The sequence below is a fragment of the Taeniopygia guttata genome, chromosome 3 (assembly GCF_048771995.1).
Source record: "Taeniopygia guttata chromosome 3, bTaeGut7.mat, whole genome shotgun sequence".
NCBI classification, from domain to species: Eukaryota; Metazoa; Chordata; class Aves; order Passeriformes; family Estrildidae; genus Taeniopygia; species Taeniopygia guttata.
Genome location: NC_133027.1, coordinates 75934014 through 75960849, shown reverse-complemented (window position 1 = coordinate 75960849; position 26836 = coordinate 75934014). Strand labels below are relative to the sequence as shown.

At 35.3% G+C, this 26836-nt stretch overlaps 1 protein-coding gene across 5 annotated transcripts in view; it reads right to left on the bottom strand.

The window, feature by feature from the left end:
- Positions 1-26836, bottom strand: part of PDE10A (phosphodiesterase 10A) — a 341642-nt gene that overhangs the window by 90693 nt on the left and 224113 nt on the right. For all 5 annotated transcript variants that reach the window (XM_072926053.1, XM_030268402.4, XM_072926052.1 and 2 more), the window contains one exon: positions 4604-4732. Coding sequence is in view for 4 of the 5 variants with exons in the window: in XM_030268402.4 (XP_030124262.1) it covers positions 4604-4732 (129 nt within the window). In the remaining variant the exon portion in view is untranslated. The remainder of the gene's footprint in view (positions 1-4603; positions 4733-26836) is intronic.

Here is a 26836-nt window from a genome sequence, read left to right as displayed (position 1 = left end):
AAAATCCAAGAAAGGCATCAAAATATGTAAATAGTAGGGTTTGGTAATAAGAAGCCCTGCTTGGATGTCACAAACATAAGCACAGCAGGGGTGCATCAGAATAAAACAGCATGTCTGCAGCATCAGTGAAATATTAAGACACCCTAATTATAAATCAAGGAGGTTGTTAACATGTTCCCATATCAGTTCCTCTTGTCTAGTTTGGGGACAAGTCAGAACTGCAACAAGCTGTGGAGCATCATGGCAGTGACAGTCTCCAGATTCTGAGTAGCCTTCACCTACAGTTCTACAGCTACTATCCTGCACTTCACAACAGGTATCTCTGCTCAGTCAGTGCAAAAAGGCACAGTCCTCAAAAACTAACACACCAAGAATAGGCTCCATTTGTTTCTTTATAATTCTGGCAGCAAGCTGACATCTCTTTAGCGTACACATACTGACGCATATATTCCTTACATGTATCTTTTTATATACACTATCCCTGCTTGTGGAAATGCATGTTGGCCATCCTTTCACCTATTTAATAATCTTAGGCAAAGTGCAAATAACACGCCTCTATACACCACCATTTAAAAGCAGAAATAAATATATAAAAGAGCAAATAATGGAACAACTATGAGCTAATGCAGAAATATGTACTTTGGTATTCCTTAACAATAAAAACCTAAGTACAGACTTGCTCCCTAAATAGTCACACATCAACACCTCTCAAAAACTCACTACTTTGTCTCTTACATGACTGTAGCCAACTTTAAAGCCTACCACGCTGACATCTAAAAACCTGAAAATGCAGCAACAGAAATCACTTTTTGTACTTTTATTATTTATGTGAAACTTTAATATTTATGCATCAATGATGCAGCCTAGTACAGTTCAAACATTACAGCAATGCCATACTTATATTAAGCAACTAATTTATAATTACTGCATTTTTTTTTTAACGGGTCAATTATGAAATATCAGGTCCCTGGAAATGCAGTAAGTCAACTGCACTTAAAAGATTATAAGTTCTGGATATAATCAGTGTCATATCGTGTACTGAATGTACTACTTTCCATTTAATTTTTTAAAAATTGTATTTATAAATTACTTAACAACATTTGTATTAACAATGGCAAAGCACCTTAAGTTACCACTGTACATAGCTTTACATGTTTTTAGCAAATCTGACTAGAAAAAAATTATTTACAAAGCTGTTAATGTTTCCAGATTCAGCAGTAATTAAGCACACAGTCATGCACTGTGATGAACATGAGGGCTATGGGAAGTGATGAGTTTCTTAAGTGATATAGGCAGCTTTCCATGTAGACATTCTGTGTCAGTACAGTTTGTCCTTTCTTATTATTATATAAGAAGTAATTAAAAAGATTAGGAAAGACATCTACAAAGTTCCGTATCAACAGTGTAAAAGATGCACATCTGGCTTGTAATCAATGTGCTTAGCCTCTTATTGTTGTGGCAGTGAAGTTTCAAATAGTATAATTAAGTTTGGAATTCATAAATATTTTTCTGAGAAATTTGCTGGGAGATGAGGATTAATCCAGCAACAGAGTCTAAACCTATCCAAATATTATGGTTCTGGCTACAATCATCTGCCACTTTTGCTTGAGTGATATGAAAGAGGACAATGGAAGGAGTCGTATGAGTTCTGTGAGTACTATATCTAGGCATCTGGAAAAGAAAAGATCTCCTTCTGGCTGATTAACTCTGTCATGGTCTGGAGAGCAAAAATTTAAAACTCAAGTGTTTGTGTATTACAAATAGAGTTGTTTGGAAATTCTGTGTGCAACACAAGGCCTAGGTTTATTCTAAACATGTAATTCATTGGTAGAAAATAGTCACAGTTCAGAAAGTTGCAGCAAATATCAGCATAGGCAGCATTCCTTTCCAATGCCACCTTTGTAGGTTTTCTCCAATATATCAAGAAAAGGAAAAAAACAAGTTAAAGAAAAAAATGTCTTATAATCCTAGATAGATCACCATCACCGTGTCATGATCAAATTTTAATCTATCATTTTACTATGATAGATACAAGATCTAACACACTGAGGACTCAACTCATTAGATTTTGGGATATAGTTATACCTTAAACACTGCAATATTTAGTGATTTCCTCCCTGTTTATTAATCTAGGTTTAAAAAAGACCCCAACCCATTTACAGTAATTAATCCAGTGAATCTCAGTCACAGATAAAATTCATTTCATTTGAGTCCAAATCAGACATTTCAGTTCATGCTAATGAAATTCAGATAAACTACCCTGGCTGCAGGCCCATTGACTTCTGGCTGAAGTGTACACACAGCTGGATGGGTGTAAATCAGGCAGGACACAATTTCTGCATATAGGCTAATGACTATTCTGAGTCACCAACGTATAAGAGTACAGACACTAAGCCAGAGACCTCAAAACAGCCTTTTGCCTGCCTGGCAACTTCCTCATAAAAACAAAGCTTACTTTTCCGGCTGTATCCCATTACACGATGTGAGCATTTGTAAAGTAGACTAGACTGAAGCAAAAGAAATAGAGGAAAAATATACCCCTACTGATGTAAAGTAACTTAGGCTGCACAGTCACTTCAAGTCACCACAGATCCCTGCTGACACCGAAAGGATCAGTTCCATTCTCTCCCCCTTGTTTTTCAACACCACCATAACTCAGGCAGTACAATTCGTACATACTTAGCATGAAATGAGTATATCATCTAACAAATTTCTTTCCTGAAAATATTACTTTCTGAAAGATTGGGATATGTTGTTATCAGAAATATTTTATATGACTGCAGACTTTATCTTTCTACAAGAAAATCACAGACAAGGCTCATCAATATCCATTTCATTCTATAAACAAAATTCATTCAAGTTAATCTACTTTACTTGGCAAGGGTAGTTTCAAATCTGGTTGTGCTTATTTTTATCTAAAACCCAGCACTAAAGAAGCCCCATCTACATGACTGACTGCCTTTAGTGTAATAACTACAGCCACCTTAAAGATCACTGTCAGCAAAAGGGAAGTAGCAGGGAAGGCAGAAGAACATGTAGGATTGATAACAGAATGAAGCTATATGCTAATGGTAGCATAACTATTGCTCGACAATTTTAATACAACTTTGGGGAAAATCAGCCATAATATAGAATTTTTAAAATGTATAAACAAACCAGACAAATCCCACTGTAGTACCTGTTCACACTAAAACTTCACTAGGATAATGGTCAGCAGTCACTTTACTTTAGCAGTTGTTACAAAAAGTTTTATGAGGACTTCCACAAAAATTTATCTTTCATTTATAGCTTCCTCCCCAAAAATTGGAAACTTTGAACAACTGGTAATAAATGCCATCATATGATTCTTGAAGCTAAAAATTCTCCAAAGCATTTATTTGGTTTTAGCATAAAGATCCTTAACCCACACTATAAAGCGTGTTTCAAACACATAGTGATTTCTTATAGTGATTTCAAGCACCTTGGATAAGATTATTATTTTTAAATGCACATAGCTAAAAAAAAACAAGAAGTATTAATTTCTGGTAACATGAAAGTATTTTTCATCATCTATGTACAAAAGGAATTGCCACAACCTATTTCCCTGATTCATAACACTGTTTTTCTGATTATTGTTGTGGATTATAACAATAGGCTTCCTGCTGGGCTATAGTTTGCAAACTACAAGGAAAAGGGTAAACAGTTTATTGCTACATACTTCTATTCTGCAGCTAGGCAATCTCTTTAAGCCAACAAAAATTTATTGCCACCTTAGGATGGTATGTAGTCATTACCACCAAAACTCGGACTCAACATAGCCTTTTCCATTCCTTGTCCACCATTTTTTTAACATAATTCTGCAGAAAACACTATCTTCTAGGAAGTAACAATAGTCCTCTATTTAAAATAAGAATTATCATTAGAACTTAAAACCCTATACACCTTAGAAACCAGCCACAAAGCAAAAACTAGTGTTTCTTCCTCCTTTGCATTTTACCTGGTACATTACAAATCATTGTTAAAATTGCCTGAATCTTATGTTTGCAGATAATCTCACAAAATTTAAGATCATTACAAAATTTATGATCACTGTCAACCCAAGCAGACTCAAAACAAAGTTTTCTGGGTCTATTTAGCAAGGTATTTTACCTAAAAAAATACAACAGTAATACCTCCAGAATTTAACACACTGAGTTACATCTATGTCAACATTCTTATCTAAAATTGACTTACTACATGTTTCAAGTAGGAACTTTTGAGATGGTATATCCAGCAATTTATTGAGGCATACTGAATAATTTTAATACAAAACTTACCAATTTTTAATCCAAGAAAACCAAGTCATATTCTCAAACAAGACACTACAGGTTGATGGATAGGATTTTCAATTCAAAATGAGTAAACTAAACTTCCAATATTAATACCAGTATATTTCAAAATAAAAATACCAAAAGGCTCAAAATACTTTAAAAATTGTTAGGCTATTGTGCCTTTGAAAAAATGGTAGAACCTAAACACAAAAATTATAATATTCAAGTTATACCAAAACCAGATTTCCTTTTTAAATTTGAAAATAACTGAGCTGTTGAAAGCTAAATATTAATCACAAATAATAAGCACTTACCTTCTTGTCTGTTATTTTTCCTTTTTAGCCATTTTTCCACAGTTTCTGCACTTACACTTTCTGACACAAATTCATCCAGTACCTGGGGGTGAAGAGAAAGATACGCCTTCACTTTTTCATCTGTTAAGCCTGAAAGAGAGAACATTAATTGATTACATTATTGGTGTGAATTCCCTCATATGAAGAAAATACCTAGAGACTAGCAAGAATCAATATGCCTTTGTTTAACACACTGATTGAATATATGACTGTTTAAACAGAACAGAGCGAGCAATATACTGTCAAAAAAAGAGCTGTAATGTAGAAAATAGTAGAAGAAAAGTGTAGCCATACAAGATACTGTGTACAAAAATTCCCCTGAAGGCATACACCAGGAGAAATAGCCAAGTAGGAATTCATTACTATGATTGTGACTAGAAAATTATTTCCAAACTATGTAGAATGATATATTGATAAAGAAACTGGTTAGAAAGAGACAGAGGAAGGTGAACTGGGATGTCTCACAGAGCACCAAATTCAGTGTTCTCACTGCAAATGGCAGCAAAATCAACACAAACTCTTATGGAACACCAAAATTATACACAATTTTCAAATACTAGAATTACTTAAGTTACTTTGGATGTATAAACTGTTTTCACAGGCATGCTTCCATTGTTTTAATAACTTAGTTATCAAAATGAAAATAATTGCAGATAAAAGGTATTTACAATATCTGCAACAGAAAGAAAACTCCAGTAACATTTTAGAAAAAGAAGAAAGATTCAGAATCTGAGATCCCTGACATTCATAAATAAATTTTCAAATTCACAAAATTATAATCTGATTATACACTTTGCAAATCGCCCAAACAAAACGACTGCAGATGAACCCAGCAGTGCTGAGGCTGTCCAAAGGGGGAAGCAATAAAAAGAGCCTGTCCTGGGGGACTTGGCTCCAGGACAAGAGGGAACAGGCACCCCAGTGCAAAAGCTTTAATGGCATATGAGAGGAAGAGAAGCAACCACAACTGTAATGACTCTATTGAGATATGAGGGGAAGAGGAGCAGCAGCCAGTGTAATGACTCTATGCCATTTTCTCTTCTGTTTTGCATATTTAAATATAATAGTAAAGTCTCCACAGAAAGCAGTCAGGTTTCAGCAGAAATGAAATTCCCCTCTGAACAACACTGACCTCTTTCAGAGAGTATTCTTGGTACAAAATGAGATAGATTCTCCTACATTGTGCTTTGCACAGTATCAGTACGTGATGAACAGAGGCACAGTGCAATTTGAATGCTAGTCAATGATGGTAATATTTAAGACTGCTTACAAATGTTTACTATGAAAGTCTTCAGGAAGCAATATCAGAAGGAAAACCAACAGCTCCCATCTGCAGAACATCAGCCACCTACACCACTTTCCTCACACCAACTGCACCACATCACTTACCCACATCAGCCCCCAACAGCTCAAAACTGGTTTAAACTACTCTTCCTTTTAATCCAGAGGTGGCAGTTCCTGCTGGGTATCATCACCTCAGAGGACAACATTGCTACTTAAGGCAATTCCTCATATATGAATCACTTTAATAAGAGCTTATTGAGCTTCCTGATTTTCATTAGTGAAGAAGAAAAGGTATATCACAAATCAGTAAGGCAAGTAGATAATCAGCAAGTGGGGTGGAAACAAGCAAAACCCCTCTATGTTGATTGTTTAAGCTTAGGTGAAAGCTTGTAGAGTTAGATCATAATGTAGCTATAAAGAAATAAAAGTGTGAAATGAACAAGATAATTTTAAAGCCAGTTCCGGGATTGCCTCATGTTCTAAAAAAATCAAACTCATTAATATAATTCTGTAATTTGTTCAAATGAGAAAAATGTAGACCCTTGAAAAAGTATTTCTAATTTCTTAATGAGAAAATTTGAAAAGGAAACATGTTTTAAGAATCAATAAAAAAACTTTTAAAGATTTAGCCATCAAAATTTATCTGCCCTTTAAGTTCTACATGAAAAATTATCACAACAGACTTGTCATAAAATGTCTGTTACTTTCAAGTTGTCTCTAGACTGCAAAGAAACACTTTTTTATTTATATATAATAGAAAAACTATTTTTTATTTCACTAAAGGTATCTGCGCAGATGTTCTTTCGCAATGTGAGTTTTGTATATGGGAGCAAGAAGAACAAGATTTACAACTATGTTTGCAGAGTTAAAAAGGAATTACTTAAACCTATTTTCTACATAGATTAAAGCCAACTTATTGGTCAGCTCCCAATTGTTAGCCAGCTGCATCAAAAAACATACCCAGCATACATTCACACAAACTCCACAACCAAGACTAAAAATAACACATTGTTACTTCACAAAATGTAGAAATACAAACCTTTCCAAAGACATTTTAATGGTTTGTGTTTTATGTACATTAAGCTAAAAAGTGTTGTAAAGATGCCTGAATGTAAGAGCATTTTATAGCTGTGCAGAAGAAATTATTTTATGGCATATGGAAAGCCGCCTTGATTGTAAGATACACATTAGAATAAAATTATTGCATAACAACATGCACACACTCGCCCTCTTGAACATTCACATGCTCCTGAAAACTTCTAGTAATGTATTTTTCTTAAATATTATTGACTTCTCTATTTGACCTCTCTATTGAAGCATTGTAATCCCTTAATTCTGAAAAATGCAAAAAACCCTATTTGAATATTTAGAGATAATAATTGCTAATATTTAAATGGACAGGACAATAACACACCAACACTCAGGAAACTAAAGGTGCCATTTACAGAATTACCAACAAACACAATACAAGCCAATGCTGGTATTAATTTTTCTGTTAACATATTGGTCCTAAATATTTGGGGCAGCAAACTTTTCTACATTCATTCACATTAGAAATATTTCTCCTCTACTACTTCTCCCCTCACTACCACTTCCCATTACTTCCAGTAATGCAAGGACTTCTCTCATTCATGTTCATCATTTCTTGTGTGAAACATCAAGTGTATACATCAACAGTGCCTAGCAAAGGAAAAGGCAGCAGTGTACACATTCTTAACTGTGTTGGTCTATACACTTCCTCCCAAGCAGCCCAAACAAAAGCTCCCGCCACTTCATTTCATGCACCCCCAGAAAGCATCACCTCTTGTATCTGCAACCCATCTGTCCTCTGACAGAGCTGTGACAGTTACCAAAAGGGACAATCACTCAGGAAGGCTGAACTCTGGCCACTCAGAAGGCCAGAAAGCACAGAAAGACTGGAATAATTGCTCTGGGAATTAAAGGAGGAATCTGGCATTTGATTTGGATGTCCATTCATTCCATTTATGCAGTGGAGTTTGCCCCCATACATATGGCTTAATTAAAAACACACACCAAATCAGTTTTCTCGCTTGCATTTTTATTTTAAAATAATCAACTCACATTTCAGTGCTGCTATCTGACACAACTTGCTGTTGTCATGTTTTATGCGTACATTAGCTATTTGTTCGGAATTTGTGATTAAAAAATGAAGGACACACACATATCAGTTAAGCTCTTCCTCTTTTCATTCCCCTCTGAGCAAACCATAGGCAGAGACAGCTCCAGCTGCCCACCACTTGGGGCAGCCCAGCATTCACTTCCTGACCTGCACACCCAGCTACGTTGTGTAGATCTCAATTTAAAATGTTCTCTTTGGCCATACCATATGCTTTCGTGGTTTATAACTCCTTCATCCTTGATGATCTCCAACAATGATGCTGAGGGGAAATTGCCACAGCTGAGGTTGATTGCCTGCTGGGAAGCATCCCTGACCTGACCATGTTCGAGACCTGCCCAGGACATCGCTAACTGGCTTGGAAAATGCAATGCCAAGAACCATTCCAGATAGAAATCCAATTCTAATACATAAGAATGCTCCTTCACACTGCTTACTAACTCAGATATAGCAGAGTTGGGTTTAAAATGAAAAACTAAAACCTTCAAACATCAATTATCAGTAATTATTCCTTGTCTGTGAGCCAGTCTTCAACAGCCTTCCTTTAGACAAAAAAAAATTATAAAGTAAAAAATCACTAGACAGTCATATTTTTGCTTTTTATGCTGTCTAAAATATTTTTAAAATTTCTTAGCTATTAGATAACCTGTGTAGTACTGAATCGATTAATGGCTCTGCTCTCTGACTTTTAATCCATGTCACACTGCACTCTCCTCTGAGAATAGCTTCACTGAGCTCAGTATAAAGCAGAACTGACTGTGAATGAGCTGAAAGAATTGAAGCCTAGAGCTATGTTTAAAAATCTGCTCCATTTAGCAACATGAGTCACACACTTCATTAGCAATTCTTGCATTTTTTTCATTAGCATTGTGATATTTGGTCTTTTTTCTAAAACCACTAACTTAATCAAACCTCATGTTAGGCAATAATTTTAATTTTCACCTAAAGTGTCTGGTTCCCAGTCTGGGGGGCACATGGGGAGTGAGGAAAGAATGGGTAAAAACTGATGAGCTAGCCTAATACTTACCAAAGGTCAGCATTTTATCCTCAAGCAGCTAATCTCTGAAAGACTGCAGTCATTGCTTCCCTCCAAACCCTCTTTCCCATTTAGACAGGATCCAATTATTTGAAAACACATTGTGAGGATGTACACTGGTCATTGTAAGAAGTCAGGTAGATTTTGCACATCATGAAGGCTTTTACTAATAAACACGAAAAGAAATAACTATAAATGCTGTCAATGTTGCATCTATTATCAAGAAGAACAGCAAAGTAATTCAAAGAAAATAATATACTAATTAACTTATTTAGTTTAATAAGCAATTCTTCTCTGAAATTAGAGGGGCTGCAGAGTCACAGCAAATATAGGCAGTCTTAATTTCCCCAAGTAGGTAAAAATGCCTAATATGAAAATATCTTTTCTTATCTGAAATAACAGAATTATGAAAACTGAAGTGTCACACTTCCTCACACTTCAGCATTTGAAAATAAATATCATACTTGTGCAAAAAAAAAAAAAAGAAGACTTGAAATATGTAAAAGTCATTCAGAAGACCTAATTTGAACATAACTTTGCCTGTGTACTCCTTTATCTAAAGCAGTCTTGTTCCATCTCTTACTTACACAAAGATCACCTCTCTGTATTTTTCTACAGAACTTTATAAGTGATATTTGTAGTTATTCTCAAAAGCATTCAAGGCATGTGTGTACATTGCTTCATTTGGATTAAGCATTAATCCCATTAAATCAATCCCTTCTTTGTTCAAAGCAGCAGGATTCAAAAGCACAGGCACAGTCAGTTTTGAAATATCCTTTTCAAGTCAGACTTTTTATCTTAATCCATTTAAGAACATAGGAATGTAATGTGACCAAGTGCCCAAATCCTCTGAAACCTGACGTTACTGGTTTGGCAAAAAGTAAAATCACTAACAAGAAGCAATCAGAATGGTCGAACCTCTTTGATTGCTCTTTTCTTGAAAAATCAATTCATAAGCTTGTCTGTGAGCAGCTCCAGTCACTGTTTTTACCCTCCTCCTACAAGTCCCTCCTGCATTGCTAAAAAAAGCCCAATACATGGCCCCAGCATATCATCAGTGAAAACCAATAATATAGTACCTGAAAACACCTCACTGCTGATTTAGGTATTTTAAACTGATTTATTAAAAAAAATATGGATATTGATCTAGTATCGATATCCAACGGTGATGGACAAAAACTCTCTAACAGTATAAAGTTAGAAAGTGTATGTTTATTCGACGCCGGGCAGCGTGCGGGATAGCTCCCAAATACACACCGCGCCTTCTAGGTGATTACAGAGTCTTTTTATCCATACAAGTATTGAATACACAAAATACAAATACATATTCATAATTTTGGTACATCCCATTCCCCGCTTCGTATGCTAATGACTCCAAAAGCTGTTAAGCATGCGTAGTTTGTCCCTTGAAATGGGTCGGTGGTCCCTTTCATGGGGGGGGGGTCCCAAAATGAGGAAGTAAATGAAGTCTTCCTTGTTCTGACCTTTCTACCTTTTAGTATGACAAATGAACTCTTGGTAGAACTCCCATTCCTTGTCTTCAATTGGTTTCAGAACAGAGGAGGCCCACAATTGTCTTATGTTCCTAAAAGCTATTTATCAGTTTCTATATTCTTCATTATAAACACAGCTAACTAAACATTGTGCTGACAAGCAATTAATTATTAGTTAACTACTAACTCCTAACTTCATCAAGGCCTACTCATTTATTATTCTTATTTTAATTAACTCTAGTAAGACTTATTTCTCTTAGCTCCTCAAAATCTCTAAATGCCTTAAAGTTTACGTTTCAAAACGGGTTTATGTTTGTTTCACAAATAATACATTTTACTATTAACCACTTCAAATCTTCATTCCAAGGTGAATGCTGAATTACATGAGCCTCCAGTAACTGCATAAACCTTCAGGATCTTTATTCATGTAAATGACAGTAGCAGCCATGTGACATCTCAGCCAGGATGCCAGCAGCACTTGCTGAATTTTAGAGAGAGAAAATAAAGACCAGCTCAGCTAAACAGAACTGGAATGTGCTCATACAAAACGAATATCCACAACCACCACATCCCATATCCTGTTATTCAATTCGCATATTCCTGATGAAAAGCCATGGATGCACTTTAACATGCCAGATGCTAAGCAAGGCATGGACATACAGCCTTGAGTTTCCACCAACTTTAATGGTGTTTTTTCTGATATTATCAACATCTTGCAAGCCTGAGTCCTAGACATCTGTAGATACTCAGCTGCTTATATCTCCCAAAATCTAACGCTCAAGAACATCACAGTACTGGCAGCTCTGAGCCCTGCTTCAGTATTAACTTAAAAAGCAAAAAATTTATATAAAACTCCTGATGAAATCAGTTTTCATTAGCAAGAGCTAAAAGGCCTATAATTCTTCCATAGGAATTATATGTATGCCTAATGGAGTCAACATATTCTCAGTTTGAATATTCATTTTTCATGGGGTTTCAAAACACACTTGAAGTTTTCTGAATGGCTTAATCCTGTATGTATGCTGCTACGCTGTAATGTTATCCATTAGTTGATGCATGGGGCTTTTTAAAAGCTCTTTTAAAACTCTGTCTTACTTTCCTGGCTTGAGAGTAGCTGTTCTCCAATTCTCATTAGCACATTGGAGTAACTCCGAGGGGTCTGTAAAAAGCTTTATTCTGCTTCCAGGTGCATGATGGAACCAAATTTGGAAATTTAATTAACACTCTGCAAAAAGCTAACAAAAGGATTACAGATGTGCTCCAGGACTTGAAAATTATAATCAAATAATTTCAAGCATTTGCTTGAGAGAGTTATGTATCATCTTAAGGTTACTGATAAAAATAATTATTAACATATAATAAGTAAAGTATTATACTGAAGTAGGTTAAAATGTATTCATAGATGTCTAAGGAACATCTCAGTATAATTATTTGCCTTTTTGTTTCTCTTGTGCAACACACAGAGCCAGGGTATTTTGCTCTTTCCCAAAATATACCTGAAGAGTAATGTATATCTTAATAAAGACTAAATAAATACTAAAATATATTAACAACTCATTATGAAATATGTAAAGTCCCGCAGAACATGCACATAATTAATCTCTTTTAAGAGTATATACCACTTCAGATTAAACTACTTAAAATCTAATGATTAAGCAAGGTTATAAGTTCTCAAGGGAAGTTCACTCTTGAGAGCAGGTGTTGCGACCAAGCTCTTGATTTATGTCTTCTCCAGTAATACCTTCTGGATGATGCAATGTCTTCCTCCCACCCGACACCTAATCCTAGAGTAGCTCTCTTTTTGAGTGAACTCTTTAGTCTTAAAAATAATCCCATTCCCTTTATTAACAGTGTTTTACTGCTGATTTATTACTTGAAACAAACTTTCGAAAATAGCGTTCATTAAGTGCTTTATAATATACTTAGCAATAAAAATGTGCACTCCTGTTTATAAACTGTACCTTAATTTATTCCACAAACAAGATCCATTATGATGAAACCTTTGATGGATACTATATGGCTGTTCCAAGTCTCATTCTGTCATTTCACTAAAATGGAGACAGAGAATGCTCTTCCTTCTGAAAGGAGCACCTCACTTTATCTTAACACTTAGATTAGTAGACATGTTAGGACAGTTTCTCAGAGCACAGGACTCTTCTGAAATAACACCTACACACATTTTAATAACATGCTACTTTGCAACAAGATTGGACACCTGAGAGTCTCTGCTTTGTTGAAAATAGGACCCTACCTGCAGCATCACAGACCAGGATTTCTCATTCTTTTTAAATCCCCTCCAAACTTAAAGTCTGAGGATGCTTAAAGAGAAACACAGTCAACATCCTTCACAAAATGAGAAGGCACAAAACCCAGAGAAATTGGTCACTAAAAAGTACTAATAGAAGAAATATAACACAACCAGATCCAGAAAGGTTTGATCTGGTTCATAGGAAGAAAGCTGTTCAAAAACAAACCATGCTAGCACAGTGCTTCTCTAGACATCATGTATAAAATAAAACATTTAGAAAAATATACAAATCAGTCTAAATGCTGAATTTCACATATTCTGTGAATATTATTTCTTCAAGTCCTGCATCCAGTTCATTTATGAAGATGTTGAAGAGCACAGACCCAAGGATGGCACTCTGTAGAGCCCCACTAGTGACAAGTCCCCAGTCTGATGTCACCCCATTCTCTGTAACCCTTTGTGCCTCATCTGTGAGCCAGTTGCTCATCCATCACCTAACACTGTTATCCAGCCGTGTGCTGGACATTTTGTCCAGGAGGAACCTGTGAGAGACAATATCAAAAGCTTTGCTGAAGTCTAAAAAATAACAATGCACAAACCTGATTATTTGTTGAATGGGAAACTTTAGAATTGATGCAAGAAGCAGGCTGCAAGGTGCTATTCTTATTTGATCTACAGATTGGCCATGATATTTACAGGTTCATTTGTTTAAAGACAGATAGAAAGTGCTGCCAAGATCCTGACCTATTGATAAACACAAAGGGTGTCATCTGCTAGATGTACATGAAGCCTAACAAATTGAAGGATGAACTGGTGCACTTTTTTTTTTTTTTTTTTTTAAAGACATCTGATTTCAAATAAAAGATTAAGCTGTAAAAGAGTTTAGTCCAGTTTCCAATAAGTCTCTTCAGGTTAATAATAGGTATAAAATGGGTGTACCTATTAAATAAATAAATAAATTAATTAAAATCCCATCATAATTGCACTATTTCTTATTTTACCTTCTAGCAATTAAGTTTTTTCTTTCCTACTTTAATGATTATCTTGAAAGAGTTCTCAGCATTACAAATCAACTCTTTGTAAAGGTACCGCTGGTCTGAATGAATAACATCTATCCTCTTTACACAAAGGAACAAGCTCATTTTTCTAAATTATAACACTGTATTCTTACAAGATTTCACAATTCCAAAGAGATTTAAGTCCAACTATCCATATGCAAATATTCAACTATTATTACAGTAGTTCCAGAAAACTCTCTAACCAAATTCAAGCACTTTGACAAAAATTTCAATAGTTAAAACAAGAAAAGAACTTCTAAAATATAAAAGCTCCTAAAAGCCATCCAAAAAATCAAGTTTTCAAGACAGAGACTCCAGCTTTATCACTTGAATGTTAGAGGGTACTCATAGCCTTCCCTCAACACCACCAAAAGAGTTACAGAACAGACATTTTAGCAATACAGTTGAAATACAAAAAGATGGCATCACATAATTGATCTTTGAAACTGCTTTTTACTCTACTTTTTGTATTACTGTAAAATATACATACAAGGTGCCTCTTTATACAGAATTGAACTTTGACTGACATTTAAAATAAAAAAAAACCAACCTATTTAATTCTTTTGTGGGGAGAGAAAGAATACCATCAGACTAATTAAGTACTGAAAGTAAAGCACTGACTCCATCAAACTGTCAGAAAAAAGTTAGAAACTCCAATTTATTTAAAACACTATCAAGGAAGAGAATTATTTTCTTTTTTTTCTGTCAGCTCTTTTTTTTTCAGCTGTATAAATGAACAGAAGGAAAGATGATTTTCAGAGATGCTATCTCTGCTTAATTGTATAGTGATGGATACAATGATATCTCTATGTCAGAAAATACAGCCTAGGAAAAGCAGTAAAATTTGAGATATTTAAAAGAATATGCTGCTAAAGTAAAGGAGGTTTGAAGTGATAATTAAATACTGTGTTACATACACTTGTACATTACAGACAAGGACACATTGTGCAACCCTAATTTGCACTGGTGAACACTTACAGGAGTAGTCCTATTGACGTCAGTGAGACTACTTATGTGGGCAAGAGCTCACTAACATGTGAAAGGTTGTGCAACAAAGCCCCAAACACGTCTCATTCCACACATTGTTTCAAGCTTTGTTCCTCAACCATAAATTTTTCTCTAATAGTGTTAATAATATTATTTCACTGTTACCACTCAGAAAAATATGTGAGAGCATAAAACTTGTTTAGTGGTATCTGACATACTCCCGTTTTTCAGCTAGACACCAAAGCAGAGGCACACAAGAATTACAGATTCACTTAGGATGGAAGGCACCTCTAGACACTGTCACCAAAGCCACCCTCTGCTCAAGCTGCAGTGGCTTTCTCAGGGTCCTAGTCTGTCAGCTTTGAGTATCTCCAAGGATGGAAAGAGACTCCACACCTCCTCTGTGCAGTCTGCACCAGTGTTCAGGTAGAAACAGGTAGAAACCACTGTTTTTCTGTGTTCAGGTAGAAACCCCTGTGTTTCAGTTTGCACCCAATGCATTTTGTCCCCTTGCTGGAAACAGTCAAGAACAATCTGAACTGGCTCCACCTGTTTTACTTCCCCCTCCACAAGATACTTTTACAAACAGATAAGATTCCCCCCTTGAGTCTTTCTTCATGCTGAATAGTCCAATCCCAACCATCTTTATGGCCCTTTGCTGGACTCACTCTACTATGTCCATGTCTCTTGCACTGAGGAGTACAAAACTGGACCCAGTACTCAAGATGAGCCTCCAACAGGGCTGGGTAGATATATAGGATCATCCTTCAACCTGCTGGGATGCTGCTGGACTTCTTTGCTTTGAGGGCACACAGCTTGAGCAGGTTCAATAGATTTATAGGAAGAAATGCTACAGGGATTTCTACTTCCTGGCAGGTGAAATAAGTGAAAATATCTCTTAATGACTTGGATGTTGGCAGCACAGAATAAAAAACAACATATGGTGTTGGCTGATTTTCCAAAAGCTTCCACTGCTGTGACAATGCTCTACACATGCAATCTCATCTGGCAAAACATCTTCCATCGATACTATTTTAGACAAGAATTCAAATAATCTATTTGTTACTATTTTAAGAATTTCTTTTTGGCAACCACAGTAGAACAAAGATGCAGTGTTTCAGTCATGCCCCTAGTTTTTATTATAAAGCTTAACCAAATGCCAAGAATTCAAGGCTAGTTTCAAAAATTAAAAATGAGCAGCTGCATCTTTTCCCTGTCCTCCTCCCCTTCATCATCTCCCCACCCTCTTTTGTTTGTTTTGGAGACACTGTAGCTCACAAACACGTGTTCACCTCCAAAAAGCATCCTTAAATGAGAAAGGAACAGGAAAAAGGGAAGAAGAGTTGGAAAGAGCAGATGTGAAAGGAAAACAGGAGAGATGAAAACTGAGGGCTTATATTTGCACAGGACTCAGGAAACATTTTTAAAAATTCTCACATTCACAGGATGCATATCCTGCACTATAACAATTCATACAAACTTTTCATAGGCAAAGATTATAAAGTACTCAATGAGAAAAAATTCTGGTAGAATTGCTTCTACAAATTGCTTTGTAACAGCCTGGTTTGCTAACACCCCTTTGAAACTGGCCATTGACTTCATTCAGAAAAACACTTTAAAACTATAAATACATTCATATAAGATAGACACTGTAACACATGAAATTGAGGCACATTTCAACAAGGCTGGTCATAAATTTTCACTTTAATGTGTTACAGTACTAACAGCTGAGATTCTGATTTCAGTCCAGCTCACTGACCACCCCAATAGTTCTCATGAGCCCACGATAGATCCCTTACAATATTATACAATGACCAAAAAAAAAAAAAAAAACAAAAAACCAAACCCAAAGCCATGCATAAAAAATCATGTAGATAGCACATGAATAGACAGATCCACTGCCAAAACTAGCCAGTTAGCCAGTTACTGTATCATAAAATACCCAAGAGGAGAAGAATGCACAAGGACTTCAAAAATTTTAAATTAGATGAAATAAAGAGACTTAACAAATAGGTAGCTATCAACATTTTTAAAGTCCTTCAGATTTACTCTGGGAAAGCCTCCAAGACTGCAACTTCTGTAGGCTGGAGAATATAAATGTTAATACTATTCAATTTAACTGACAGTGACATGAAAGATCTGGAGAAAGTCCAGGGCACCCAAGATAACTAAAAAATTACTCCATGTTGTACTGCAAGAAAAATGGCAGCAGGAGGTCTCTCAAGGATATGGTATCAATGACAAAAAGCAGTCATAAATATCAGTACATTACTCTTTCTCCTTTACTACCACTGTCACATTACTTTACAGACTAATGGCTTAGTAATTTTGTGAATAGCAGTTCTGAGGACGTAATAGTGCTGGGGCTGTTCATGTTACTACATGAGCTAAAAAATGTACTTGATAGTGAAATTCATCCAAGTCCCTGGCACATCTTTCCAGCAAACAAGCAATCCTACAATGTTTTTGTTTAAGCGACTGTGACACATATACTCTTAACTTTCTTGCAAGAAATCCAAGCATTTCAAAGTCAATAGACACCAAGTATTTTCATAGGTAAGTTGAGCACCCTCAGCATGACAGCAGCTGGGGAAATTTTACTATGTATGGATTTTGAATTGGGGGACAGCGGGGGTGTGGGACAAAGAGGGAAGCAAAAAATAATTATAAATGTAACAACTCAAATTCTTTAGGCACAGTCATCTCCTCATGTGATACAATAGCTCAAGAAATATTGGCTATATTATCAGCAGGGTAAGGTCACATAGATGGCTACATTTTCACCATGGATAAAAGGACAGAGAAAGCTGGGAGAAACACAAAGAAAACACAGAAGAAAACTTTAAAGGCATGAGGATGAACATGGGTCAGAAAGCACAAAGGCTATCCAAGAGGTAAAGGAACGACTAACCAAACCGGTAAAAAATTAGCCAGAAAACAAAACCAAACCAAACCAACCAACCAACCAACCAAACAAAAAACAATCCAAAACACAAATTGACAGATTTTACCAAAAATCAAGCTATCCGGTCTACTGGTGTGAACCTTCATGTTCTAGCAAAGAGTGACGAGTATGAGGATAGGATTAGGCAGTCCAGGCTGAGGGAAGGCAGATCTCTTCACACAGCAAAATTGATAACCTCCTCTAGTCTACAGTGATTGGGGATTACAGCCTAAAGTGTGGAAGAATGAATGCATGCCATTCGAGATGCCACATAGCTACACCACTTTGCTAGCATATAATGTCTAGAAAATATCAGCTAGCATGCTTTTCAGATTCAATAAACAAGTAATTTTTTAAAATATCCAAATCCAATCAATTCATTTCTTAGAAGCTGAAAGGTAGAATTTCCCAAGAAAGATAAGTATTCAATATTCTGAAATTTGGTTTTATTTGTAACAAGTATTAAAAAAATAACTTTATTGGTTTTCATTTTACTACTTTGAACTTTTATTTTTTTCTTTAGAATTCTGAATAATGTAAACTGAATTATTGCCTCATAATCTTTCTATTAGAACTAACATGTTTGTACTTTCATTTCAACAAAGCTGCATTTTCCAGAACCTACAAGTGAGTGGTGACAGCCTACATCTCTATGCCACTCAAAATTCTTCTATTATGCAATATGCAGACATGTGCTTCTTTCTTTAACTTTCCTTACTAGAAGCACCAGAATGAGCTAAACCTTACTAATTAATTTATTTGACAAATCATTGAGGAAAATACTTTACAAGTAACATGAGCCTCCTTAGAGTAAGGCAAAGAAAAAAATACAATGAAATCAAGCAGTGCTTTTCAACCCAAGAAGGCTACCTAGTCAATCTGAAATACCACCAAAAAGAGACAGACAAAGTGGAGTCAAAACTGCTATCCAAAACCATTTTTTTTGCATAACTATCCCTCGCTGAGCACTTACATGTTTAATTAGGATCTTTTAAAGCTATAGGCAATATGTTTGTAAAAAAAACTATATTTAAAAATAAAAATATTAGAAAACTGGATTAATATTTGCAGCTTTTCTTCAGAAAAAGAACAGTATAACATCAAAAAAAATCCCAAATATATCTATAAAAAGAACTTTTTTGGAAGACTAAATCCCAAATATCACATACAACACATGAGAAATCTATGTGTTTACTGATGTAAAAAATAATTTTCTTGTATAAAGAAGTTAAAGAATAATATCATTTTCCATAAAGTTCAATATTTGCTAGGTTAACATTAATTCTTAGTTGTTTTAATTTTGTAGTTAAGCACAGATGTAGAAAAGCACAGGGTATCTTTTGAAACAGTTAAGTAAAATAGCAAATTTTATTTGTTGGAGCTCTCCAGTTAACATCAAATCCACTTTGACATTAAATGGCTGTGACAAAGAGTATCAACCTCATATCAACTATGAAGCATATGGAGGATATTTTCTAGACTTACAATTACTACAAAAGGTGAATGAAATATCTGGAGCTTGGTGGAGTTTTGGAGGATAGGGGAAATTTGACTTGTTGGGGTTTTTATAACAGAAGATAATAAGAATTTGAAATGCTGTCTTAAAAATCTATTATATTAATCAGCAGTTTCTTTGTCCCAGAGAAACTATATTCGAAATGTTCATAAAATTTATATATAGCACAAACATTTTACAGAGTGACAAAATCCAAAAGAATCGGCTGGAATTTATGTAATCTCCGTAAGAAAAGCTTTAATTAAGCAAAAGCTGTAAACCTAAGCTATGAGAGTGATATTCTGCTTCCTCCTGACATGGTGAGTCATGTATTTGACTTTAAAAGATAATTTAAAACAATAATGGACAACAGTTCATTATTTCAAGGTGTCATACATACAACATAGCAACTTAATGAGCTTCTGGTGTGTGATTTACCTTCATTTAAAAAGCAAAACAAAAAAAAAAAAAAACACAAAAAAAAAAACCACCAGAAAAAAGAAAATACCACATCTTGGTGAGATATCAACTGCTAAGAGCCTTCTTGAAATTTATCTGGGAATACATATAGATGGGATGAGCATATCTCCTGTTATTCAAACAGAGAAAAAACATCATCTCCACTAGTATTCAGGAAAAACATATTTGGGTTTCATTTTCCTTCATACTCAGAGCATGCATCTACAACATATTCTGAACTTGCTTAATTTCCTCTAAGTCAAAGAAACACAGCATGAAAAAACTCAAGGTACACTGTCATTGCTTCTGTGATTAGAGGGGTGCAAAGGGGTGCCTAAACATCCAAAAGAGTCTGTAACTCTGGATGTGATCAGCATATTGCTAACACAGGCCAAAAGAAACCACCAAACATGATATTTTATACAACTGCCCAGTAGCAGGAATACCTGCAAAGAAGGTAAAATGTGTATTACTTTACCCTCCATGGCCAAAGTTCTTTGAACCAACAACTTTAAAATCCCTGTGGAGTGCCTTAGCCAGCAGGCAGCGAGGAGCTCTGGCTGGAGGCAGGCAAAAGAGGGAGGGAAGCTTCTGCAGCAGGTCACAGGTGTTACAGATACTGAGAAGTGATGAAGCCAGAAGCAGAACGATCAACAGCGTTCCAGCACAGGGACCACAGGCAGTGGGGTACACCCTGATCCAAGTTTGTTCTCAAAAAACTACTTCTGGTTCCAATACAGTGAAATTTTACTATACAATGAGTGATAACAATAAGGGGGTGTTTTGCTTTGGTTTAAGTACATCTCCTAGAACAACCCACATCCATCCACATGCACTTTTTTTAACTGGGATATGCTTTTAACATGTAGAGGCAAATGCTATTAAACTGTTGTGTCAGTTAAGGACTTATGCTTTCCAATTCCCATCAAGCCCATGCTGGAAGGATGTTCCACAGTTACAATGGCAAAGATTGCAAAGCCAGAGATAAAATATTACTACTTTGTTATCAGGATCCAGGGATCCCCTTCACCACCCACAGAAAGAGAAAGCCACTGTAGAAGGGCACTACTTCAAAAAGTTCCTGTACAAAGATCTAGCATGCAATCCCACATACATGTTAGAGCAACTATTCCCTTGATGAAGCTTTAATTAAATTGATAGAAATCTACCATAGCTTCTCCCTATTACTAAGGATACATAATTACACTTGCCAAACTAATTTAGCACTTAAGAATTTTATAGATTTATGTATTTATTCTATAAAAATGCATAAAGGTTATTACATCTGCACTATTAAGCAAAAACATTGGCGGAAATACTACAGCTATGGTTACAATGTAGTACATAAGCACAACACATACGGTCAGTTGAAGATGAACAAAGGAATGGAAATACTGTAGTCAGTGTGATGGCGAAATTATGGCAAGGGAATGAACAATTGGAAGAGTTCCCAACTCGGAGAACTGTTTGAGATGAGATAGTAGGCACATACACAACTTGCCTTGGGGAGCATCAGGAAGTAGATGAACAGCTGAATTCACTGTACTAAAACATGGCTCTGACTGTTTTGCTCAGAGGAGAAACCTCACCCAAACAGCGACACTTCTGTTGGGTCACAAAAAGTGAAATTCTTCTTTCTACCCAATTAGAACAGTGAAGGAACAGCACCAAAAGATACACACTCCTCTTATGCCCAATATACCACTGATTTTACCTTGTTTTCATATGTCTTGGTTTCTTTAAAGTAGCATCATGAAATTAGAAAAAAATGTACTAATTAATTCAAAGAAAAAATTACAGATGCACCACATGCACTCACAAGAAAACAAGCCAATGTCATGGTGCCTTGATGCTGGAAGTTGTCTTCCAGTTCAGAACAATGATACTGAAATTAATAGCAGTGTAATGGCTCGATTATTTGAAGTAGAATCTTCAAAACACCCTCAGCTTTTATTTGCAAAAAACAGATTGCATCTGAAGATAGGAAAAAAGCAGTTATGCAGAGATTTGTATGCTCTTTAATGTCACTCTTTAAACAACACAAATTTTGCCATAATAAAATAACTAGTTCGTAAAATTTTGTCCTCCTAAATTTCTTATATTTGAACTCTATTAAGCTGTAAATAACACTGGGTAAACTTGTATTTTAGGGCCCACAGTCACTACTGTGTTATTTGAAAACAAAGCAAAGACCTGTCTTTAACATAAATAAATACAGTTTTTCTTATGTTTACATAGCAAATTGCTTTCTACTTAAATACCACCCTAGGTACTAAAAACATTAATTAATTAAACCCACTGACACTCAAGAATATCAATTTTATGATCATTTAAAAGAAAAAGAGAAGTTAAATTATTTTTGTACTTTTTTTTTTCTTCTAACTTTGGAGGAGTCCAAATTTCTACCTCATTATATGTCATAAATTCAAAGAGCTTTAAAATCTCGTAATATTCCTGACACTTTAAGATTAACTCAAGTCAGTATTTTAGTCTTAATGTTATAGCTATAAACACATGCAAAATAAATATTTCAAAATTTAAAAATTCTCATTGATGTATCTTACTGAAAAACTTGTATATTATTTACAACTCCTACAAAAAGATCTAACAGTTTTAATACTCATGTGCACAATGACTTTGCAGTGCATACCCTGCATGAACATTTTCAAATGCGATTTGTGTCAGGTCCTTTTAATTCCCATTTCACATTCCCAAACAGTTCACACAGTTAAAATGTTGGCTGCTTTGAAGCACCTATCTCCATGCATTTAAAGATGCTGCTGCTGACAGCAGAGAGTGCAACAGTTTCTGTCGGTCATTTTCTTCTCCTTACCATATTACTATACACAGAGGAATCTATCCTGAGGGCTCAATACTGATCAAATTATCAGTATGGACAAAAAAATCTCAATAATACAGTTGCATGAAAATAAGCATCTCACATGAGAGGAATATGGGTTTAAATGGTTTGTGAAGGGCCTTATATTTATGAGCCTATTTTAAGACCTTTATCTAATTAATCATATTTTTAGAAGTGCAAAGCTTTGCCATTAACTTTTGTTTAATTCAGTGGAAGTTAATTGTAATGTTGCTATATCCTGAATCTACAGTCACCTTTTTCAGTTATACTTATCAAAAAAACAGAGCAACTGAAATAGAGACCTCAATGATTTTTCAGATCAACTATAAACTCTGAGAACAGCAACAAGTTTTCACGCTTTCCAGTTCACCCTAAAAAGCAGACATAAGGCTAGCCAAATCAGTGCAGTTTGAAATACTGCAATGATTCTGTGGATATTTCTAAAACTGCATTGTATTAAATAGACACAGAAAAAATCCCAATTATTTCTAAATTCCAAAACATACCTGTTCTCTCCAAAGCTTGTTTTTTACATTTACAGTCATCATTTTGTATTAGAATAGAAACAATAATGCACCATGAAGGCACACCACAGTATCCCTTATGTCAGGCTTCCTCAGTACATCTTTATTCACACCTAAATTATTTCCTGTCCAGACTTCTGTAATTCCTCATCTGCCATATTAAATGCACAGATTTTTCACAAAACTTGAACACTGTGGCTATATTTTGCTGCCAAACTATTTAAGCTTTTATCACCTCTCTTCTCCCTCCAGCCCCACCCCTCCTCTGCCACCTCCAGCACAGACATCCTACAGCCACTGTCAGGGTAACAGTTTGAAAATTACATGTTGGTTTCCAGGCTTGCCATAATTAAATTCTCTTATATTCTGAAACTCAAATATTCACCAGATGTCTTTATCCAAACACTTTGCTTCTTCTGTCTTGGTTCCTTGCTGTCTTCATCTTGCATTTTTCTACAGCTGGGGACAGAGATATTGACCTTTCAGTTGCCTTTAGACTACATACACATCAGGAATATTTTGTCCCTTCTCTAAACAAAAGGTTTCTATCTAAGGTAACATTCAAGTAAATACTGCGCAAATTCTTGCCCTCTCCTAGATTATAGGTGCCTTCTAATGGATTATGGAAGACACTTTATAAAGAGCAGAAAGTAAAAGCAAACAAAACTGCTTAATTACATGACTTTTACAGCATAGTGTTCTCATACCAAATTATGCTTTGGAAGAAATAAAAGAGCTGTGAAAGACAGCTTTAAACTATTGTTCTCTGTGAAAGAAAAAGCAGGAGGAGATTTCTAAAATCTCATAAATCTTGCATTTTCTTAATTGCTGCCAAGATTCAGGGGAAAGACTAAAGGGCTTAAATGCAAGTCACTCATTAATTGTCTGTAATCTTTTTCTTTTTTTTTTTTAGCATAAACAAAGTGCAATTTTCACTATTACAAAGCTTCTGGATTTAAATCCCTATATTTATACATTCAAATTTACATGATAGAGGTTATTAAAAATAAAAGGACCCAATTACACAATAAAAAGCACAGGAACACAGAATATGAGAGACTCTTTAAGTTTCTTTCTGTGATCTGAAACAAGATCAAGTAAGTATTTTTAAGTGTACCCCTTCTTAGATATCATTTGAAAGCTGTTCCTAAAAGTCTGTGGTAGCAAGCTTCCCAGCTTATATTGGGCAACTGTCAAAGTATTTCTTATTACTTAGTGTCTCCCTGAGGTTTTCTTTTGTGATAGCATGGCGCCCTACAGAAAACAACTGTCTTGCTTCATGTACCAAGTTCTCTCAAACTGATGCCTATGTTCTACACTGCTCTCTTCAATCCATCTTCTCTATTTTAGATGGGTCAAAATTTACTATGTTTCCCCAGTCTCCTACAAGTCTGTTGCTTTCCTCTGAATTCTAACTCATTGTTACCACAGAGATTCGTCTTTCAACATATGTGTTATTTTGGCTATAGCCTTACCAGTGCTGAAGAGATGGAAATTGCTTTTCCACATTTCAACTGTAGTATTTTTGTTATTAAGACTTGTGCCATACTTGGACTTACTCATTTTGCTACCCACTACTATCCCCATATCTGATTCTGCACTATTTATATCTACCTCATTCTGATTTGACATTTACATGGACAGTCATGTTTGACACCATCTTCCATGAAAGATGTGAGATAAATGTAGCCCAAGAGGAGGCTTGTATGTGCCGTTAAGCTCAAGAGAAAGTTATTCTTTGAGTAACACGGTTCACTTTGTAAACTCAGCATTATCTTAGTGAGATCTCCCTGTTTTATCTGTGCTAATGCACAGAACAGCATTAAAGTTGAGACAGAGTTCTATAGCTCATTACAGCAGCTCCCTAACCAAGAAGCTGAAAAACCTGAGGTAGTACAAGAGAAGGAAGGAGGAGATAAAGAAAGCACAATAAATATTCAGTTTATCATTAGAAACCACTACTACATACAAGACACAGTAATAATGAACACCTATTATTGGTATCCCTTCTGAATCACCAAGAGATGAGAACTTGGGAGAGGCTCTCAGAGGCACAGAGGAAGCACAAAAGGGCACAGAGGAAAAATGCACAGACCGTTCCCAAGAAATATTACCACACTGCAAACTTATTACCTCAGAGAAAACAGCTCTTTTCTGCCCAGGAAAGAAATGCAGCACAGCCAGGCATGGGTGCAAGCACACCTGCTGGGTCTGGGAGAAAGAATCAGCAGCAGGCAACCAAAACACCATACTGACTGGGAGAGGACAGCCCCAGAAAACTAAAGCCTTGAACAAAGAATTCAAGAAGAATTTAATCAAATACTGCTGTATCTAACTTCCGGAAATTTTCCTACTCACAACTTTCAGTATAGCTGTATTAAGTGCCCAGCCACAGCTTACCATCTTACAGTCATTAGATCAGCCTTAAGCTCACATTTCAGCTTCATTTACAACTTCCCTGTGGCTCAAATAGCTAGGTTTTTTAAAAGGAACATCTTGGGGGCTGTTTCACACAAGCTATAACTCATTTTACATCTCACCATTTCTGATTATTTTATTAAGTGGTACATTTTTTCAGTTACTCCACATTTCATAACTTTCATCCTCCTCCTCTCATGTCATGTTGTATGTCCTGCATACAGATTTTAAAACATCTAGAATGTCACAAATACATAGCTAGAGTACTCTTCACAGAAAAACCTGTCTTAAAATTTAAAAAACTGAGTTAGCGTAAAGGGGATTTGATCAGTAAGATTCAGGCTCTCTTTTAAAGTTAATTTTACTCAAAAGAAAATTATTTCATTAATTTTAACTAATATAAGTAATACAAAAACCATTGTAGCAAAGGCAAAGAAGCATACACAGCCTGGTGCTTTCCTTAAAGACAATGAGATTATGCTGCTGACAATAATGAAATCCATTTCAGCCTCCAAATTGCTAAAAGACAAAAATTATACAATTACTCACATTAAAGCACAATTATCTTTTCATGCCATTATTAAAATTATTCTAACTGATAAAATGAGAATTTAAGCTATTTTGTATTTTATAAACATTAACATTTCATGAATATAAACTATTTGGTGTCATATTACATAGGAAATTATTATTATGTATGATAGCTTCCACTGAGGATTTGTGAAATGTTTTTGACTTCAAAATAATAATTGCAATTCTTTCTAAAATTATCTGGGGAAAATTATTCTTGAATCCCTAGGGTGAAACATCATCCTGCTGAAGTCAGCTGATGAAATTTGGCCTTTATTAATTACAGTACCTATCTGGAGTTTGTCTTGCAAAGTGTAAGCAAAGATTTTTCAGAGAAAAGCTTTTTATAAATGTAACAATTTTGAAACTATACAGGTATGTGTACAATACCTGGATCCCTTTTTATTGTATATTTGTTGTTAATGGTTAACTGAAAATAATATATTGTATTTAAAATCATTCTAGAGTAAATATGGTCTTTAGAAACCAGCAGTAGAGAACTATGGGAATACCTCTCCTTTCTTTTCCATAAAGATTCACAAAGCACTTTTTGTAGATTTTTTCTTGAGAATTAAGTATACAATAATCAGACTGAGAATGGGAAGAGAGCCAAGGGAAACCCTTGCATGCAATCAGAAAACAAAACACACTATCATATGGTAGAAAAGTATGGTGCATTAA